Here is a 16,300-nt window from a genome sequence, read left to right on the forward strand (position 1 = left end):
CTCGGCGAGCTGCAATCAAGGGATCAGGCGCCTGGGGATCAATTTTTGCGATCGCAGAATTTTTTTCTTGCTAGCGCTGCTGCCGGCAATCGGCGCCCAGCGTCTCTCTTCTCCAGCCCGCATCTTTATTTTTCCCCTACCACACGTATTATATTCCTCCCAGTGCAGAATGGACGCAAAGCAAGTGCACAAGCCGCATAGGGTGCACAAGTCTGGTGCCAGTGCAAAAAAGAGCCTGCAGAAGCGGAAGAATGCCGAGAAGAACAACCCCAAGGCGTTCACGATGCAGTCGGCACAGAAGGCCGATCGCATGGCGCGGCGGCGGCTGGAGCTGAACGAGAAGAAGTACCATGTGCCGATGGCGGACCGGACGCCGACGACGCCGCCGCCCCTGGTGGTAGCTGTGGTGGGACCGCCCCAGTGCGGCAAAACGACGCTGATCAAGTCGCTGGTGCGGCGGTACACGAAGCACACGCTGTCGGAGATCCGCGGGCCCGTGACAGTAGTGAGTGGCAAGCACCAGCGGCTGACGTTCATGGAGTGCGCCAACGACATGAATGCGATGGTGGACATGGCCAAGGTGGCCGATCTGATTCTGCTGGTCATCGACGCGAGCTTTGGGTTTGAGATGGAGACGTTCGAGTACCTGAACATTCTGCAGACACACGGCATGGGCAAGGTGATGGGAGTGCTGACGCACCTGGACAACTTCAAGGACAACAAAAAGCTGAAGCTGGTGAAGAAGAACTTCAAGCACCGGTTCTGGACCGAGGTGTACGATGGTGCCAAGCTGTTCTACTTGTCGGGGCGTTGAGAACGGGCGGTATCTGGACAAGGAGACGCTGAACCTGTCGCGGTTTATTTCGCAGGTCAAGCTGCGGCCGCTGGCGTGGCGCTCGACGCACCCGTACCTGCTGGCCGACCGCATGCAGGATCTGACGGATCCGGAGCTGCTTGAGGGCAATCCGAAGGCGAATCGCACGGTTGCACTGTACGGATTCCTGCGCGGTACACACCTGAAGGGCCGCGACCGCGTGCATATTCCGGGCGCTGGCGATTTCATGCTGGGCGAGGTCAACACGCTGCCTGATCCGTGTGCGATTCCCGACAAGGAGCGCAAGCGTCTGGATGAGCGGCACAAGCTGATTTATGCACCCATGTCGGAGGTCAACGGAGTCATGTACGACAACGACGCCGTCTATATTGATGTCAAGAAGCCGCAGCACGAGGAGAAGGCCGAGGAGGGCGAGGGCGAAAAGATGCTCAGCGAGCTGCAGCAGGTGGGGGCGCTGTCCGAGAGCCTGAAGGACCAGTCGTTCAGCCTGTTTTCGGGCGCCATGCCGGTCACAGCAGAGTCCATTCGTCGTCCGGCTGTGTTCAATGACGACGGCAAGGTTGATAGCGAGAGCGAGAGCGAGTCCGAGGATGATGATGACGATGACGATGAGGGCAGCGGACAACGACACCGACGACGATCTGCTAATGCGCGTGGATGAGTCCAGAGTCAGATGTCTCTGGTAACAGCAGCGATGAGGACAGCGAGCAGACGCTTCGTGCCCAGCCTCTGCACACAGGTGTCAAGCGCGTCAACCTGATGGACCTCGTCTACGGCTCTGACAGCGAGTCTCCCAAGTCGGCCGACGATGATGAGGGCGACGATACGATCAAGTCTATGGCCATCGATGATGACCTCGACGACCGGCAACTGCGCCGCCTGTTCATCACCGGTGAAGATGGCGACGATAGCAATAGCGATGAGGATGCTGACGGTGCTGCGGGCGCCGACGAGAACGACTACGACCAAGACGCGACTGGTGATTTCGAGGATCTGGAGGCGGGGTCCGGCGATGAGGAGGACGCTGGGGACTCTGATGGCGACGGACAGCAACGATGAGGATGAGGAGGATGATTCTAAGGAGAACTCTGATGCCGAGTCCGAGGAGGGCGAGAGCAACCCGTACGGCCTGTCTGACGAGAAGATGTCCAAGCTGAAGAACAAGTTTGACAAGATCTACGACGAGGAGGAGGAGGAGGCGGGCGAGAAGAAGGACTTTTACCAGACGCAAAAGGAGCAGCTGCAAAAGTACGTCGACAACACGCGCAACGAGATGGACGAGCTGGCGGACATCCAATACCGGTGGGCGGGCGAGTACGTCAAGGTGGTAGTTGACGACATGCCGTACGAGTTCGTCAAGGGCTTCGACCCGTCGCTGCCGATTGTGGTCGGCGGAATCTCGAACGAGGAGGGCCTGTCACTGATCAACCTGCGCGTCAAGCGGCACCGCTGGTATCCGAAGATCCTGAAGACCGGCGACCCGATTGTGATCTCGGTCGGCTGGCGCCGGTTCCAGACAATCCCAACGTACTACATGAACGACCGGATCAAGAACCGCATGCTCAAGTACACGCCCGAGCACATGCACTGCAGCGCCGTTGTCTACGGCCCGTACATCCAGCCGGGTGCTGGCTTCTGCGCGTACTTTATGCAGCGCAAGCACAACTTTGGCATTGCGGCGACCGGCTCGGTCCTGGAGAACATGCAGTCGATCGACATTGTCAAGAAGCTGAAGCTGACCGGCTACCCGGACAAGATCCACAAGAACACGGCGTACATCAAGAAGATGTTCAACAGCCCGCTTGAGGTGGCCAAGTTCGAGGGCGCGTCGATCAAGACGGTCAGCGGGATCCGCGGCCAGGTCAAGAAGGCGTCGGGCAACTCGGGCTATGTTCCGCGCGACGTTCGAGGACAAGGTCAAGATGAGCGACATTGTGTTTTTGCGCGCGTTCCACACAATCCCGATCAAGCAGTTCTACAATCCCGATCACGTCGCTTTTGTCTGTGACGTACATGCGGCAGATTGCGGAGATCCGGCGGTCCAAGAACCTGGCGGTGCCGAACAAGAAGGACTCGCACTACAAGAAGATCGAGCGCGTCGAGAAGCAGTTCAACCCGCTGGTTGTGCCCAAGGCGCTGCAGGCCGAGCTGCCGTTCAAGTCGCGGCCCAAGGTGATCAAGACCAACAAGGTCACGCGGGCGGTGGTCATGGACTGAGCACGACAAGAAGGTGGCCAACCTGCTCGGCCAGATCAACCTGCTGCACAAGGACAAGGCGAAGAAGGCCAAGGAGAAGGCCAAGAAGCAGCACGAGGCGTACCGCGAGAAGAGGAGGGCCGAGGAGGCCGAGGCGGATGCCCGGCGCAAGAGGAAGAGAAAGACGTACTTTAAGATCGAGAGCCAGAACCAGGCCGGAGGAAAGCGCTAGCGCGTCTGTGTCTTCCATGTAGTCTGCCCTATCTAGTCAAACCACACCCACTACATCCCTTTAAACATGAGCGAGATGGTGCTGCGAGAATGCTGGCACAGCCTGCAGAGCCGGCGAACGCAAGGGCTGCTGCTGCAAATCAAGGGATGCTATTTTTACCTTGATTGCCAATCTGCTTTTCGTGCTTTGGACCAGGGCTGCTTCTGAAGAGTTTTTGGGCCGCCGACGTAGCACTCTGGGCGGGAAAGTGGGGCATTGTTGCCTCCCTCTCTCTTCGCCTTGCAGACCTTTTGTTGGTACTTTTACTTCCACAGCATTCACAGTACACATTTCGCCAGCTTTCGTTCAAATGTTTATTCTCCCAGCGCCTGCCGAGCCCAGCGCGTTCTGGACGGACGTCAAATACACGGAGAACTTTGTGCTCCAGCGCTCGGTGTCGTCGGGCGTGGGCACGGTGCTCAAAAACTTTCTCGCCACAATCCAAAACGTGCTTGACACGAAGCCGCCCTCCTACCGGCTCGTGTACCGGCATGCGCAGATGCATGACCGGTTCATACTGCTGGCGGTCAGCGAGAGCCAGGACGAAATAGACATGGACTGGAAGTGGCTGCAAGACAACATCATGCCGGTGGTGACGGAGCTCGACGACCCGGCAGAGCGCGCCAGCTTTGTTGTGACCAAGATCCGGTTCCTGGTGTCGGCCGAGGGCGGTCTGGATGCGCCGGCAGACCGCAAGATGCGTGCGGCGACGACGACGTTCCGCCAGACATTCGATGTCAGCGAGAGCCTGGTCAACTACTACTCGTGCGCCCTGCAGAAGGGCCTGATGATGCACCAGGGGTGGCTGTATTTGAGCGAAAACTACTTTTGCTTCTACTCGTACATATTCGGCAGCGAGAACAAGGATCATGTTCCAGCTGCGCGAGATCCAGGACCTGGCCAAGGCCAAGTCGATGGGCGGCGCACGTGACGACGCCATCGAGGTGACGACAAAGGGCGGGCAGAAATACTGGTTCTCGAATCTGTTCCACCGCGACGAGACATTCGACCTTTTGTCGCAGCTGACGGCCAACACGATGAAGCAGGTGCTGCGGAGCTCCGAGTACTCGACCAACACGCAGCACTCGGGCCCGCACCACCGGCACACCAGCAGCGCCAACAGCGCCATCAACCCAGACACGCGGCTGCCGATGATCCGGACCTCGGGCCTGCGTGACCAGGGCCGGTCGCTGGCAGAGCAGATTGCGCAGCAGCGCCGCAACGAGGAGTTCCGTGGCGGGTTCGGGCTGCCTGGCAACGAGAGCCTGCTGTCGGTAATCGAGTCGGCGCATCTGGTGATTCCCAAGTCGGTCAGCGTCTACAGCGGCCGGCTGTATCTGTCGACATCGTTTGTGTGCTTCAGCTCGCGCGATTTCCGCGGCTGCCGCATCATCCTGCCATTGGCGGCCGGTGCGGCGCATTGAGCGGCTGAATGGCACCGACGGCAACGGGACCATGTGCTATGAGCTGGTGATCACAGTGTGGCATCAGATGGGCGTCGTGTTCAAGGTGCCGCTGGAGAACCGCGAGTGCGACGCCTGGTGCGACGCCCTGCGCGGGCAGCTCAAGGACATGGTCGAGGAGCAGAAGTTTGCGCGGGAGAACCACACGGCGCTGACACGGTATCTGCTGAAGCCGTTCTTAAAGACATGTCGCCAGCGAGTACTTGCTGCAGACGAAGGACGTGGTGTGCCTGGAGTGCCTGGGCAAGACGTTCGGGTTCCCCGGCGACCCAAAGCAGCTGAAGGAAAAGTCAAAGGTGCGCGCCTGGGTCGACTACCTGGGCACGTATGGGCGCAATCTGACGACCATCCGGCGCGCCGAGTTTGACCGGCTGATCCGCGTCGGGCTGCCCAACTGCCTGCGCGGGGAGATCTGGGAGCTGAGCTCCGGCGCCATGTATCTGCGGTTCCAGAACCGCGGGGTGTACGAGAAATACGTCAACGACTATCTCGACTGCCCCGGGCCGTATGCCGAGGAGATTGAGAAGGATCTGAACCGCTCGCTGCCCGAGTACGCCGGGTACCAGTCGCCCGAGGGCATCGACGCGACTCCGGCGGGTGCTCAATGCGTACTCGCTGCGCGACGCGGAGCTCGGGTACTGCCAGGCCATGAACATTATAGCGTCGACACTGCTGATATACATGACTGAGGAGCAGGCGTTCTGGACGCTGACGGTGATGTGCGACCGGCTGGTGCCCGGGTACTACAGCCCGTCAATGTACGGCGCCAGCCTGGACCAGGCGATATTCCAGACGCTGGTGGAGGACACGATGCCGATGCTGGCGCAGAACTTCAAGCAGCATGACATCCAGCTGTCAATCGCGTGCCTGCCGTGGTTCCTGACGCTGTTTGTCAACTCGATGCCACTGGTATATGCACTGCGTGTGCTCGACTGCTTCTTCCTCGAGGGCCCGAAGATCCTGTTCCAGATCGGGCTGGCGATTCTGAAGATCAACGGAGCGGAGCTGCTTGAAGTCACGGACGACGGCACGTTCCTGCATGTGCTAAAGACGTACTACCAGACGCTGGGCGACCAGGCGTTCCCCGACAGCGACAATGTGCGGGCGCGGCAGATCACAAAGTTCCACGAGCTGGTGTATGTGGCGTACAGCGACTTCCCGCTGATCACACAGGCCAAGATCGAGGAGCTGCGGCGCTCGCACCAGCTCAAGATCGTCCACTCGGTGCAGGAGTTCTCGAAGCGCACGTTCCTGCGCAACGTGATTGACTCGGCCGGGTTCACCAAGGACCAGCTCTCGTTGCTCTATGACCGGTACTACACGGTCCTGTTCTACTCGCAGTCGGGCCGCAATAAGGCGGTCAACCAGCAGCAGGCCGAGGCGGCGGCGGCGGCTGACAAAATCACCCTGGATATCTACGTGTTTGCCCGGTTTATGTTTGAAATCTCGACCTGGATGCGGGCACAGATCAAGGAGGCCAAGCAGCGCACCCAGAGCCACAGGGACATTTCGCTGCCCAGTGTACGCAGAAAGCACAGTCCCAACGAGGAGCAGGCGGCGAAGAGGGGCGACGAGATCTCGAAAGAGATTGAGGCGAGTTTGAGCAACCCCGGGTGGTTCATTTCGTCGTTCTTCAGGTACACCAGCCAGATTGCACCGCCGTCGTCCCGCCTGCATGCATATGGTACAGACGATATTAACGATGGCTCGTCGCTGGCGCCATCGTCGCACCGGGCGACCAAATCCGTGGATCTGATTTCCATGGATGCCTCCCAGAAACAGCAGATTGCCGATGAGGGGGAGGTGCCGGCGGCTGAGGAGCCCAAAGAGACTTCTGAACCGAGCGAAGCCGAAGCCCGTATCAGCCAGCCCCCGTGGCACCGATCCAGGAGCTCCGTGTGTCGTTCCAGCAGTGTGTGATCGCATTAGGCCGTATTGTCAACACCGACCTGCTGACGCGCATGGACGCGTTCTTCGACATGTTTGCAGTGTCCATTACAAACGAGATCAGCCGGCAGGAGATGTTCCAGCTGTCCGAGGCCATCCTGTACATAGCGCATGGCGAGGACGTGGCGCGCACCGAAACCCTGGGCGGCAAGCGGCCCAGCGACGCTAACGGCATGACTAACGAGGAGCACCTGCTAAAGTCCGTGTCGGAGTTCATGCGGCGGGCAGTGGCCTATGGCGAAGACCAGTCGATGCAGGATGGCGAGATGTATTTGTCGCGCAATATGTTCCGCGTGGTGGTGCTGGAGGACGAGATGTTGGAGCGGTTCTTTTCGGAGATCGTCCCGGCTTCGTTCCGCTTCACCGACGGTGTCGAATTGCGCAACCCGCTGCGTCAGATCTCGACGCACCTAGCAGCGACGCCCGTGACGGCCCGCGCCGACCCATCGACGCCGTCCAGGCTCCTGGCTGGCGGGATTTCTGCCGCCCAGGGAATGTCGTCGAGGGTTGCGCAGACCATTGCGTTGGGCGGGCAGTTTGTCGACCAGCACGTGCTGACGCCAGGGCTTGCAGTATCCCCGGGCCTGGCCAGCAGCTCTGTGCTGGGCAACAGCAGCCACGCCGGAGCCGCACAGAGAGCCGTCGGAGCATATCGCCACCGAGATGGTCCGCATGTCGGATTGCGGGCCACGATGCAGAGCCCAGCTCGGCAGGGCCTGCTGACGGCCGGTTCGAGTCCGTGCCCTGGGGCAATGTACCGCAGGAGCCGCGCGGCAACGAGCCCCTGGACCCGTACGAGAACCTGCTGGACGAAGTCGACGAGCTGCTGGGCCAAATCAACGAGGAGGATGACGATCATGGCGCTGAGACAGACAATGCAGGTGATCTCAAGCGCAGCTTGGATGCAGGTGACAGGCATGCGGCAGGTCATGCAGATGCGGGGAACAATGCCACCGCCAAGGATCTGTCAGACATGGATTTCAACATCGTCGAGGATGACGATGACGACGACGAGATCGCAAACCTGCTCAAGAACTGAAAGCACTTGTCAGATATTACATTAAATATCATTTCCTACTAGAAATACTCTGCTCGCGATGCGAGCTCGGCTGCTAGTCAGCATGGGTTGACACGTCGATAAGAGCATCACGGCGAACCGGTCATTTGAACGTGTCGGATGGTTGTTGGTGCAATGTCGATCATGGACATCTCCCATCTTGATGGCCTGCTCAGCGTAGGCGCTTCAGCGCTGGCTCGCTGCTGCTGGCAACAGAATCGCCTGCTGCTGCACTCGTCTTGCGCAGGTTCTTTGTTGCAGGGGTGGTGCCAGAAGTATCGGCAGCAATGGCTGTAAAGCGATGGAACCGTTCAGGAATACTGCCTGAATCACAGAGTGACTGGAAAATGAGCCTGAAGTTTAGAACTGCTGCGAGGTCGCGGTTCAAGAGCCGAGACGAATAGGCTCGCCTGTATTGTGCCATGGCCCGCTTACATGACTCGCTTGTACAGCGGAGAAGGCCATGGCACTTCACAGTTGGGTTCTTCGATCTCTGGTAGGGCCGCGGGCTGGGAACATGCCGGAATGTCTGCAGCGACTTTTCGCAGCAGAACGGGCATATCGACGATGTCCGGAATTCGTCGATCAGATAGACCTCAAAGCCATGGTGTTTGAACTTGTCGCGCCATCCCTTGCCACGAATCGGCGCATGGTGTCGGGCCATCGGCGCACTCCAATTGCCCATGATCAGCACTGGGTCTGGACCGAACTTGCTCCGGAGTTTCGCGGCAAGCCTGTGGTCTGCATGGGCCTGGTTCATGAATGAATCAAGGCGCAGCTTGCGATGAAGCGGGTACACCTTGGGACTGGTACTGACACCCGGATGGGCCTTCCAGCGCCTCTGATGCTGCTTGTTTGACTTAGTGGGCTGCTGCTCTAGTAGCCTTCGCGCTGTCATCGTGTTGGCATAAAACGGTGCTAGGACACACCGCACAGATGCACAGGTAGCAACGTAGGCACGGAATTTTGCTGGGCTAAGGGTCCGGCAGCAGTGCTTGGAAAGCTGTGCCTCTGCTCTGCGGACAGCATCTTCTGGGACTTGATCCTTTGTAGCCTGACGAATCCTGTCATAGTGGCGCAGCTTGAGCTCCTTATTGCGCTGCTGCCGTGTGTAGCGGTAGAGCATTTTTTCACCCTCTTTCCCATTGCTGCTATTTTCGTGCATCATGTATAGCAAATCGCCCCGACCTGGATCGATGAATACACAGCGGCCTTTCAGATTCTGCAGCTCTGGCTGTGGGATCTGGTGGATATAGCGACAGTCAGCTATAGTACTGCCTCCCACAGCATCACCTCCTGCAACATCGCCTGTAGCATCGCCTGTAGCATCGCCTCCCACAGCATCGCCTGTAGCATCGCCTCCCACAGAATTGCCTCCCGCAGCATCGCCTCCCACAGAATTGCCTCCCGCAGCATCGCCTCCCGCAGCATCGCCTCCTGCACCATCAGCATCTACTGCACCATCAGCCTTGGATATCTTGTCTTGTAACAGAATGCATATCGTTACACCATCTGTTGTCGCCATTCCGTGGAATTTTCTATCACCATGCGCCTTAAATGGCTTTGATGTTAGATCTGCGACCCGGCCCCACACATCCCACACAGGTTGTGTGATCCCTTGGACCGGGTCGTGTGCACAGACTGGGGGTGCTGATGCATATGCATTGTTAAGTGCTGCAACAGTGTCTGCTGCTGCTGCCGATGCAGCAGCAAGTGAATCAGCCGCTACTGCTGCAGTTGCTGCAGTGGCCTCTGTTGCATCCGATGGCATCTTCGCTGCTTCGCGTGCAGCCTTCTTGGCCAATTTTTCGCCCTTTTCTGCTGCTTTCCTTGCCTCTGTTGCTGCCCTCTTTGCTGCGTTGATCTTGGTAACCTCCTCACGTGTTTTCGAAACAAACACCTGCTTGATTATTTGCTTGTCCAAACGCACATGGCCTGGGATCCATGATGTCCGCAGAGGCAAGCATTGGGGAGGAGACTTGCTAAGCTGCTCATTCTCGATAAGCTGGCATAGGCGAATGTATGCACGCAGATGCTTAAGTGGATTTGCCTTGGCATCATAGTATCGGCTGTCTTTGGTGAATCTGTACTTGGCATCATAGGCATTGAGGACTGGTGCCAGCTTGTTGTAGATTGCAAGCATCGGTGGGGTGAGCACACTGAGATCAGGGTGCCTAGAGGCAACTGCCTGGCGGAGCTTCTGTGCAGGTGTATAAATACACATTTGACATGCATTATTGAACTCAGCCTTAGACACATTGCCCATTGTACTGCGCAGTGTGTTTTTGCGGCAGCGAATATCAATCAATTTGGCCAGAATCCGCTGTAGGCAAGTGCCATAGTGCAACACAATGTTGTTCTTGTATGTTGTCATCAGCTCGGTATCCACGTATGTCGCTACCTGATTCATTTCGCATACGCCATGTAGCTCAATATCGCCATTATGCAATAGATAATCATAAATGTGATATCTAACTACATCACTGAAATCGGCGGTTAACAGTTCTGACCTGTCCTTCCGGTTAACGAAATCCTCGGCAGATATGACAGTCTTCGCCTTCAAGTTGCGATAAATGAATAAATAAATAAAACGAAAAAACCCCTTTTTCACAAATGTTGCTGGGTCAAAGGCATCATCGTAAGCTAGCTGATGGAGTAGTATCCATCGTGCAAGCATGTATGTATGCTCTTTGATGATATTGACACTATGTACAAATTGCTCTAGGCAGGGCAACATAGAATCACGGAAGCCAATACCACCAAGCGATGTCTTTATGACAGTAGTGCTGCGGGTAATATTCATTTGAGAAATTCAATAGGCAAAGTAAGAAGAGAAATGATGCTGTTCAGTTTTGCTTTATTGCGTATGCATAGCATTAAGAACTTTTTATTAAAAATTATCTGGCTTGCATGGTTCTTGAGGCCTTTAGCACTCATACAGTCTCTTGAATCAGTCTATACAGACTGGGTCCATTGTGGCCCAAATACTACTGCTTACACATGAAGGTCATTCAGAGCTAGTTATCTGCATAACAACTATTTATACATGTTGAAACTATTGGCAATTTCAGTGAAATAAAAATTTCACCCAAACTGCCATCGGCATCTTGGAAAAGTTTCAGTGAACATAATTTCCTTGTGGTTGCTTAGCCACATCTATTGAGATATTGACTTTTGTTGCCCAATGATAATTAACCCCAAATATGCAAAGGTTTTTCTTTCTGGTTGAAATTATGTTCACTGAAACTTTTCCAAGATGCCGATGGCAGTTTGGGTGAAATGGCAAAAAAAATATTTGTATTTTTAAAATCAATTATACACATAAAAACATTCTGGACACAACAATAATAATTATCTGTTCTAAAAATATCTAATAGCAAAAAATGGTTCTGAAAACGATTAATCAAATATCTATCTAACAAAATTGCAAATAACTAAAATTTACAAGTCCAGGAATGACCCCCTTCCAAAGTGAACTAAGAGCATTACTAACAAGAGTGCTGTCAGAAAGAAGAAATATGCCTGATGTTGCTGATGCTAGGTATACTGCTAGAGGTGTAGAGCAACTTGGATTTGAGCATTCTTCTGAAATATTTGTTGACTCATTTATTGTTGAGGTTGTTGAGAAATGCAGTGAATCAGATATAAAGGTGAAGCAGAAGTCAGCTAGTGTTAGATTGCATAAAGTATTTGGAGAAGGTTTTGGTTATAAGTATGTTAGAAGTAAGATTAGTGAGCAATATGGACCAGTTGCTATTTACAAAGTATCTACACCAAATATTGCAATAGCTAGTTCTTTGCTAACAGTGAAGTTTGCTACTATGGCTGATCACAAAATATATCTACAGAATTATGACATCACAATGGATTGCATGAATATCTCATCTAGAAATATTATATATAAATACCTTTTAGAAAGAGGAGTTGAAAAGAAAGATATTGTTGATGATTTACGCAAGTCTGGCTCTAACTGTATTAGCTGGTTTACAAAGAAAGGAGATGTTAAAGTTAAGAACAAAATTTACAACAAGTTTATTCAGCTTCTTGAGAGTGGTGAAGTTCGTAATCCTCTTAGTTCAAAACTTTCTGAATTTATAATGCCAACTTTGCACAACTTTGGAGAAACATTATATGCTTGCAGAAACTCTGGTTTGACTAGGATAGAACTAACTGTACATTCTTCTCAGATGCAAACATTTGAATGGAATAGCAACTTGCTTCTTAACACAGTTCAGTTCATGAATGAATGCAGAACATTTGCAACTTCTTATGAAAAACAGTGGATGGCACTTGTTGATAAAGTTAGTAGTTGTTATACTGTTTGTATTTATGTGAGACAACAGCATACTCTAGTATATTGTCATTGGTTTAACTCTATCACATCAAAGAAGCAAGGAATTATTAAGAAGCTAAACAAGAATGATGATCCAATGGTAGTTGTTGCTAATCTCTCATTCAACAATAGACCTACACTTTATCAAATATATGATTCACTAGAAAGTGGTCTTGAAACAGAAAAAGTTCTTAGAAGAGTTGATGAGAACATAACTATTGTTCCAAGTCAGAGAAACTCCTTCTGGTCAACTTATCCTACAACTAAGCAGTATCACACTTTTGAAGAGATGGGACTAGTTAACTACAAAGGAATGCACATTGGTTGGATAGACAGCAAACAAGCAAAGAGTAAGATATGTCTATCAGAAATGTCAGAGGTTGAATATTCTGCAGATGAGGAAAAGATCAATGTACTAACAACAGCAATAGACAATATCACACTTGATGAAACTAGACATATATTTATCAAAGAGAATACAGATCTGAAACCCTCCTTGTATAGAGTTGCTTACAATGTTCTTCAGTTAGATGATGAATTTATAGTTACACATTATGCACTCCATACTTTCAGAGGATATTCATACTTCTATATTGATATTCATATTAAAGGGAGAGATAAACAGCCAACTCTTATTAGGACACCAGCTGACAGTTCTATTGGAAAAGCAATTTCTCAACAGTTAGGTGAATCAAAGCACCAAATATATCTGAGAGTTGTAAGTGTAGGATATAGAACAATCACAGTTGAATAGCAGCCATTTTAAAACATAGCATAAGCAACCATTCTCTCCATATCTCTATGGAAAGTATGACAAACATCATACACATGTTCAACCCTTACCTCACAATCAGTAGCAATATGTTGGATCCAATTTCGCACTTGTATTGCTAGGTCATCACTCATATCAAAGTCATGAATAAGTAGCAGAGTAAGCATATCTCTTTCTTCCTCACACATCTCAGCTAAGTGTTGCTTGAAGAAGTTCTGGAATGATCCCATTTTCTAAAATTGATAAAAGTTGAAATTTTTACTTATGACTACCTCACACAGATGGACAATCAATTACAAGAATTAAGAGAGAAAGAGTGGAATGTGCTCTACACAACAAAGTGGAGATTTCTTGATGAAGACTGGTTAGTACATAAACAACAGAAATATTATAGGAGTGAAGCTCATGAAGTGAAAGAAATAAAGCTTATCAAAGATACACTTGTGAAGCAACTTGGAATGATCCCTGTGTTCTTCTTCCTGAATGTTCTATTTGGTGGAAAGCAGTATCCATGTCCATACAGAAATGTTGAGAAAGGACTCTTGATTTTGTACCAGTTAGTTGCTGGGCTATCAATCAATGAGATGGAGAGGTTTATTCCTAAGAGCAGCTACCAAGTTATTCATAATATGTTCTATCTCTCAGAGTTAAGTGAGTTGAACAAGAAGCTCTCTCACTATTTGCACACAATGTTCTCTACTCCAGAACTAAGAGTGATCTCAGCAAAGATTCAGAATCCACAAGGGTTTAAGCATATTACTCTTATGTTAGATGGACATGACTCACGAGCTCTACATAATGGTGCATACAAACCAAATCTTTATTCCTTCAAGTTGAAGAAGTCAGGATATAGAACACAAGTTTGCATTGATTTGAATGGAATGGTTGTCCTTGTTTCACCAACAGAGGAGTGTAAAGACCATCCAGATTCTAAGATGATTAAGAACATGTCACTATTGAAATACATCTCTCCAGTAGATTGTGTTGTTTTAGATGGTGGTTATCCTCAAAGTATTCTGGAGGAGTTAACAGAAGCAGAAGAGAATGAGAATTTTGGAATGCATAACTTTTGCTTACCAGTTAGAAAGCCAAGAGGAACCAACTTAAGTGAGGCAGAGTTAGAATACAATAGCAAACTTGGGTCATTTAGATCAATGGTTGAGAGCACATTTGGAGAACTAGGTAATACATTTAAGAGACTTTCAAATAGAGAAGTTGTAAGAATTAGAAATACAACTGTGTACAATGTGCAGTTTAAACTCTGTTGCTTACTTTACAATATGAAGAAGATCCTAGCAGCTAGTAAAGTTCCTATTGAACATCACCACACACTTTGGGTTCTATCTAACTTTGACTATCCAAGCAACAACCAGGAGAGATCAACACATGCTGAAGTTGGAATTAGTTTACCACAAAAAGTTGAGTTAGAAGCTTCAATGAGAGAACTACAAGATAGACTTATTCAAGCTAAAATTGATGAGTCAATGAACTTCTATGTTGATATGTCATAAGCAGCTTTTAAAATAGGAATTTTTTACAAACATTACTCAATGATAGAAATATCTTCAATAAGGGGGTTATACAGAGATACTTATCTGCACAACAACTATTTATACATGTTGAAACTATTGGCAATTTCAGTGAAATAAAAATTTCACCCAAACCGCCATCGGCATCTTGGAAAAGTTTCAGTGAACATAATTTCCTTGTGGTTGCTTAGCCACATCTATTGAGATATTGACTTTTGTTGCCCAATGATAATTAACCCCAAATATGCAAAGGTTTTTCTTTCTGGTTGAAATTATGTTCACTGAAACTTTTCCAAGATGCCGATAGTAGTTTGGGTGAAATGGCCAAAAAAATATTTGTATTTTTAAAATCAATTATACACATAAAAACATTCTGGACACAACAATAATAATTATCTGTTCTAAAAATATCTAATAGCAAAAAATGGTTCTGAAAACGATTAATCAAATATCTATCTAACAAAATTGCAAATAACTAAAATTTACAAGTCCAGGAATGACCCCCAATAACTATCCTAAGAGTGTTGTGCAGCTGGTGATGACCACCATGATGATGCTATGGAAGTTATCAGGCCGACCAACAATGAGAGCAGCTCTTGCGCTAAACCAATGGAGATATCCAGTGGAGACCTGTGACCACTACAATAACAACTCGTCACCCTGGTTTCACCGATGAGGTCAGATGCCGCACAAGATCAAAAGGAGTTTACAGAGCAAGTCACTCGAACCTGTGTTGAAGCTTAAGAGTTTTATTTTTTTTTTTAACCAATTAAATAATTTCTAGCGGACGGTCGGACACTTTTTGGACTATAAAATCTTATATAAAGGTAAAGACTAGCAGTCTCATGCTTGCAATGCAAGCGCACCTCTATGTGTGACAAACGCTGTTTGTCACACATTTCGGTGGAGACTGCTAGCGCCTGCAGCAGGCTGAATACATAAATACAAATTTGTTTTTGAATATAATAGGTTTTAATATAAAATATTTAATAATTTTAATACTAATAATAGTATATGGTAGAAATTAGTATTAGCTAATAAAAATATATTTAATATAAAGTTAAAATTAAACTAAGAAAATATCTCCTTATAGACTATGTTTTTAGTCTTAGGTTCACCATCAGGATAATGTGTAGCTGACCCTAACATTATCTTGAGATTACTAAATGATTGTATGCGAGAAAGTGCCACATAGAGTTGGCCATGAGTAAAGATGGGTGATGGAAGATAAAGCCCAACTCGTTCCATTGTTTGACCTTGGGCCTTATTTATAGTCATTGAGAAGGCAAGGCGGATTGGGAACTGGCATCGGCATAGAACAAATGGTAATTGCTGGTGCTTAGTTGTTAATATCATTTGGGGTATAAATACCCTGGTACCATAAGCAGCACCAGTTATAATTTCAGCATCAATCACATGGGGCTGTAATCTATGGCATATAAGTCGTGTGCCATTACATAGACCATGGGCAGAATCCAGGTTATGTAGGAGTATGATTGGTGCCCCTACTTTGAGGCGGAGGTGATGAGGTGGTAGGGTTCCACCAACATCTAGTGAATTAAGAAATTCAACTGGGAACAGCTGCTGGGTCTCTGTAGTTGCACCATCAGTATCTGCAATTGAGTCAGCACTATAGTAGTTAATGATAGTGCCTGGTAGATGGTCAATGATCTTGTTATTTAGATCATTCACTGAGGCATTAGTTGGTGATAGGATGCTACGATTGACCATATAGTTGGCTTGATTATAGTGATATGCTAAATTAGTATAAATTGCATTGATCAATAGCTCAACATTATCTGAGGGTATTACAGTACCCACAGGTAATTGGATTTGGTCATATTCATCACTGGGTAACCTTCCTTCCCCAACTTGAAGTAGCCAGTCAGCAAATTGG

General features: G+C 49.7%; 2 protein-coding genes across 2 annotated transcripts; both read left to right on the top strand.

Annotated features, from left to right (window-relative positions):
- The first annotated feature begins 118 nt into the window (after positions 1-118).
- DL89DRAFT_266551 (DUF663-domain-containing protein) lies at positions 119-3,488 on the top strand. Its single transcript, XM_040887121.1, is given in 8 exon segments — positions 119-772; positions 816-1,417; positions 1,449-1,503; positions 1,535-1,839; positions 1,886-2,726; positions 2,746-2,826; positions 2,858-3,040; positions 3,066-3,488. The coding sequence occupies 8 exon segments, from the start codon at positions 170-172 to the stop codon at positions 3,261-3,263; spliced, it is 2,868 nt and encodes a 955-aa protein (XP_040745072.1). The 5' UTR covers positions 119-169; the 3' UTR covers positions 3,264-3,488.
- A 47-nt stretch (positions 3,489-3,535) lies between these two features.
- Positions 3,536-7,796, top strand: DL89DRAFT_266552 (TBC-domain-containing protein). The gene is made up of 8 exons (XM_040887122.1): positions 3,536-4,142; positions 4,168-4,712; positions 4,783-4,939; positions 4,962-5,315; positions 5,341-6,568; positions 6,631-7,311; positions 7,340-7,378; positions 7,413-7,796. The coding sequence occupies exons 1-8, from the start codon at positions 3,613-3,615 to the stop codon at positions 7,749-7,751; spliced, it is 3,873 nt and encodes a 1,290-aa protein (XP_040745073.1). The 5' UTR covers positions 3,536-3,612; the 3' UTR covers positions 7,752-7,796.
- Positions 7,797-16,300: the final 8,504 nt, after the last annotated feature.

Source organism: Linderina pennispora (genome assembly GCF_002104995.1).
Source record: "Linderina pennispora strain ATCC 12442 chromosome Unknown DL89scaffold_4, whole genome shotgun sequence".
Taxonomy (NCBI): domain Eukaryota; kingdom Fungi; phylum Kickxellomycota; class Kickxellomycetes; order Kickxellales; family Kickxellaceae; genus Linderina; species Linderina pennispora.

Coding starts and splice junctions, on each gene's coding strand:
- DL89DRAFT_266552 (XM_040887122.1), top strand. CDS start 3,613: ATGTTTATTCTCCCAGCGCCTGCCGAGCCCAGCGCGTTCTGGACGGAC. Junction 4,143..4,167: donor AACTACTTTTGCTTCTACTC/GTACATATTCGG, acceptor AGCGAGAACAAG/GATCATGTTCCAGCTGCGCG. Junction 5,316..5,340: donor CTGAACCGCTCGCTGCCCGA/GTACGCCGGGTA, acceptor CAGTCGCCCGAG/GGCATCGACGCGACTCCGGC.
- DL89DRAFT_266551 (XM_040887121.1), top strand. CDS start 170: ATGGACGCAAAGCAAGTGCACAAGCCGCATAGGGTGCACAAGTCTGGT. Junction 1,504..1,534: donor TGCGCGTGGATGAGTCCAGA/GTCAGATGTCTC, acceptor AGCAGCGATGAG/GACAGCGAGCAGACGCTTCG. Junction 2,827..2,857: donor AGTTCTACAATCCCGATCAC/GTCGCTTTTGTC, acceptor TACATGCGGCAG/ATTGCGGAGATCCGGCGGTC.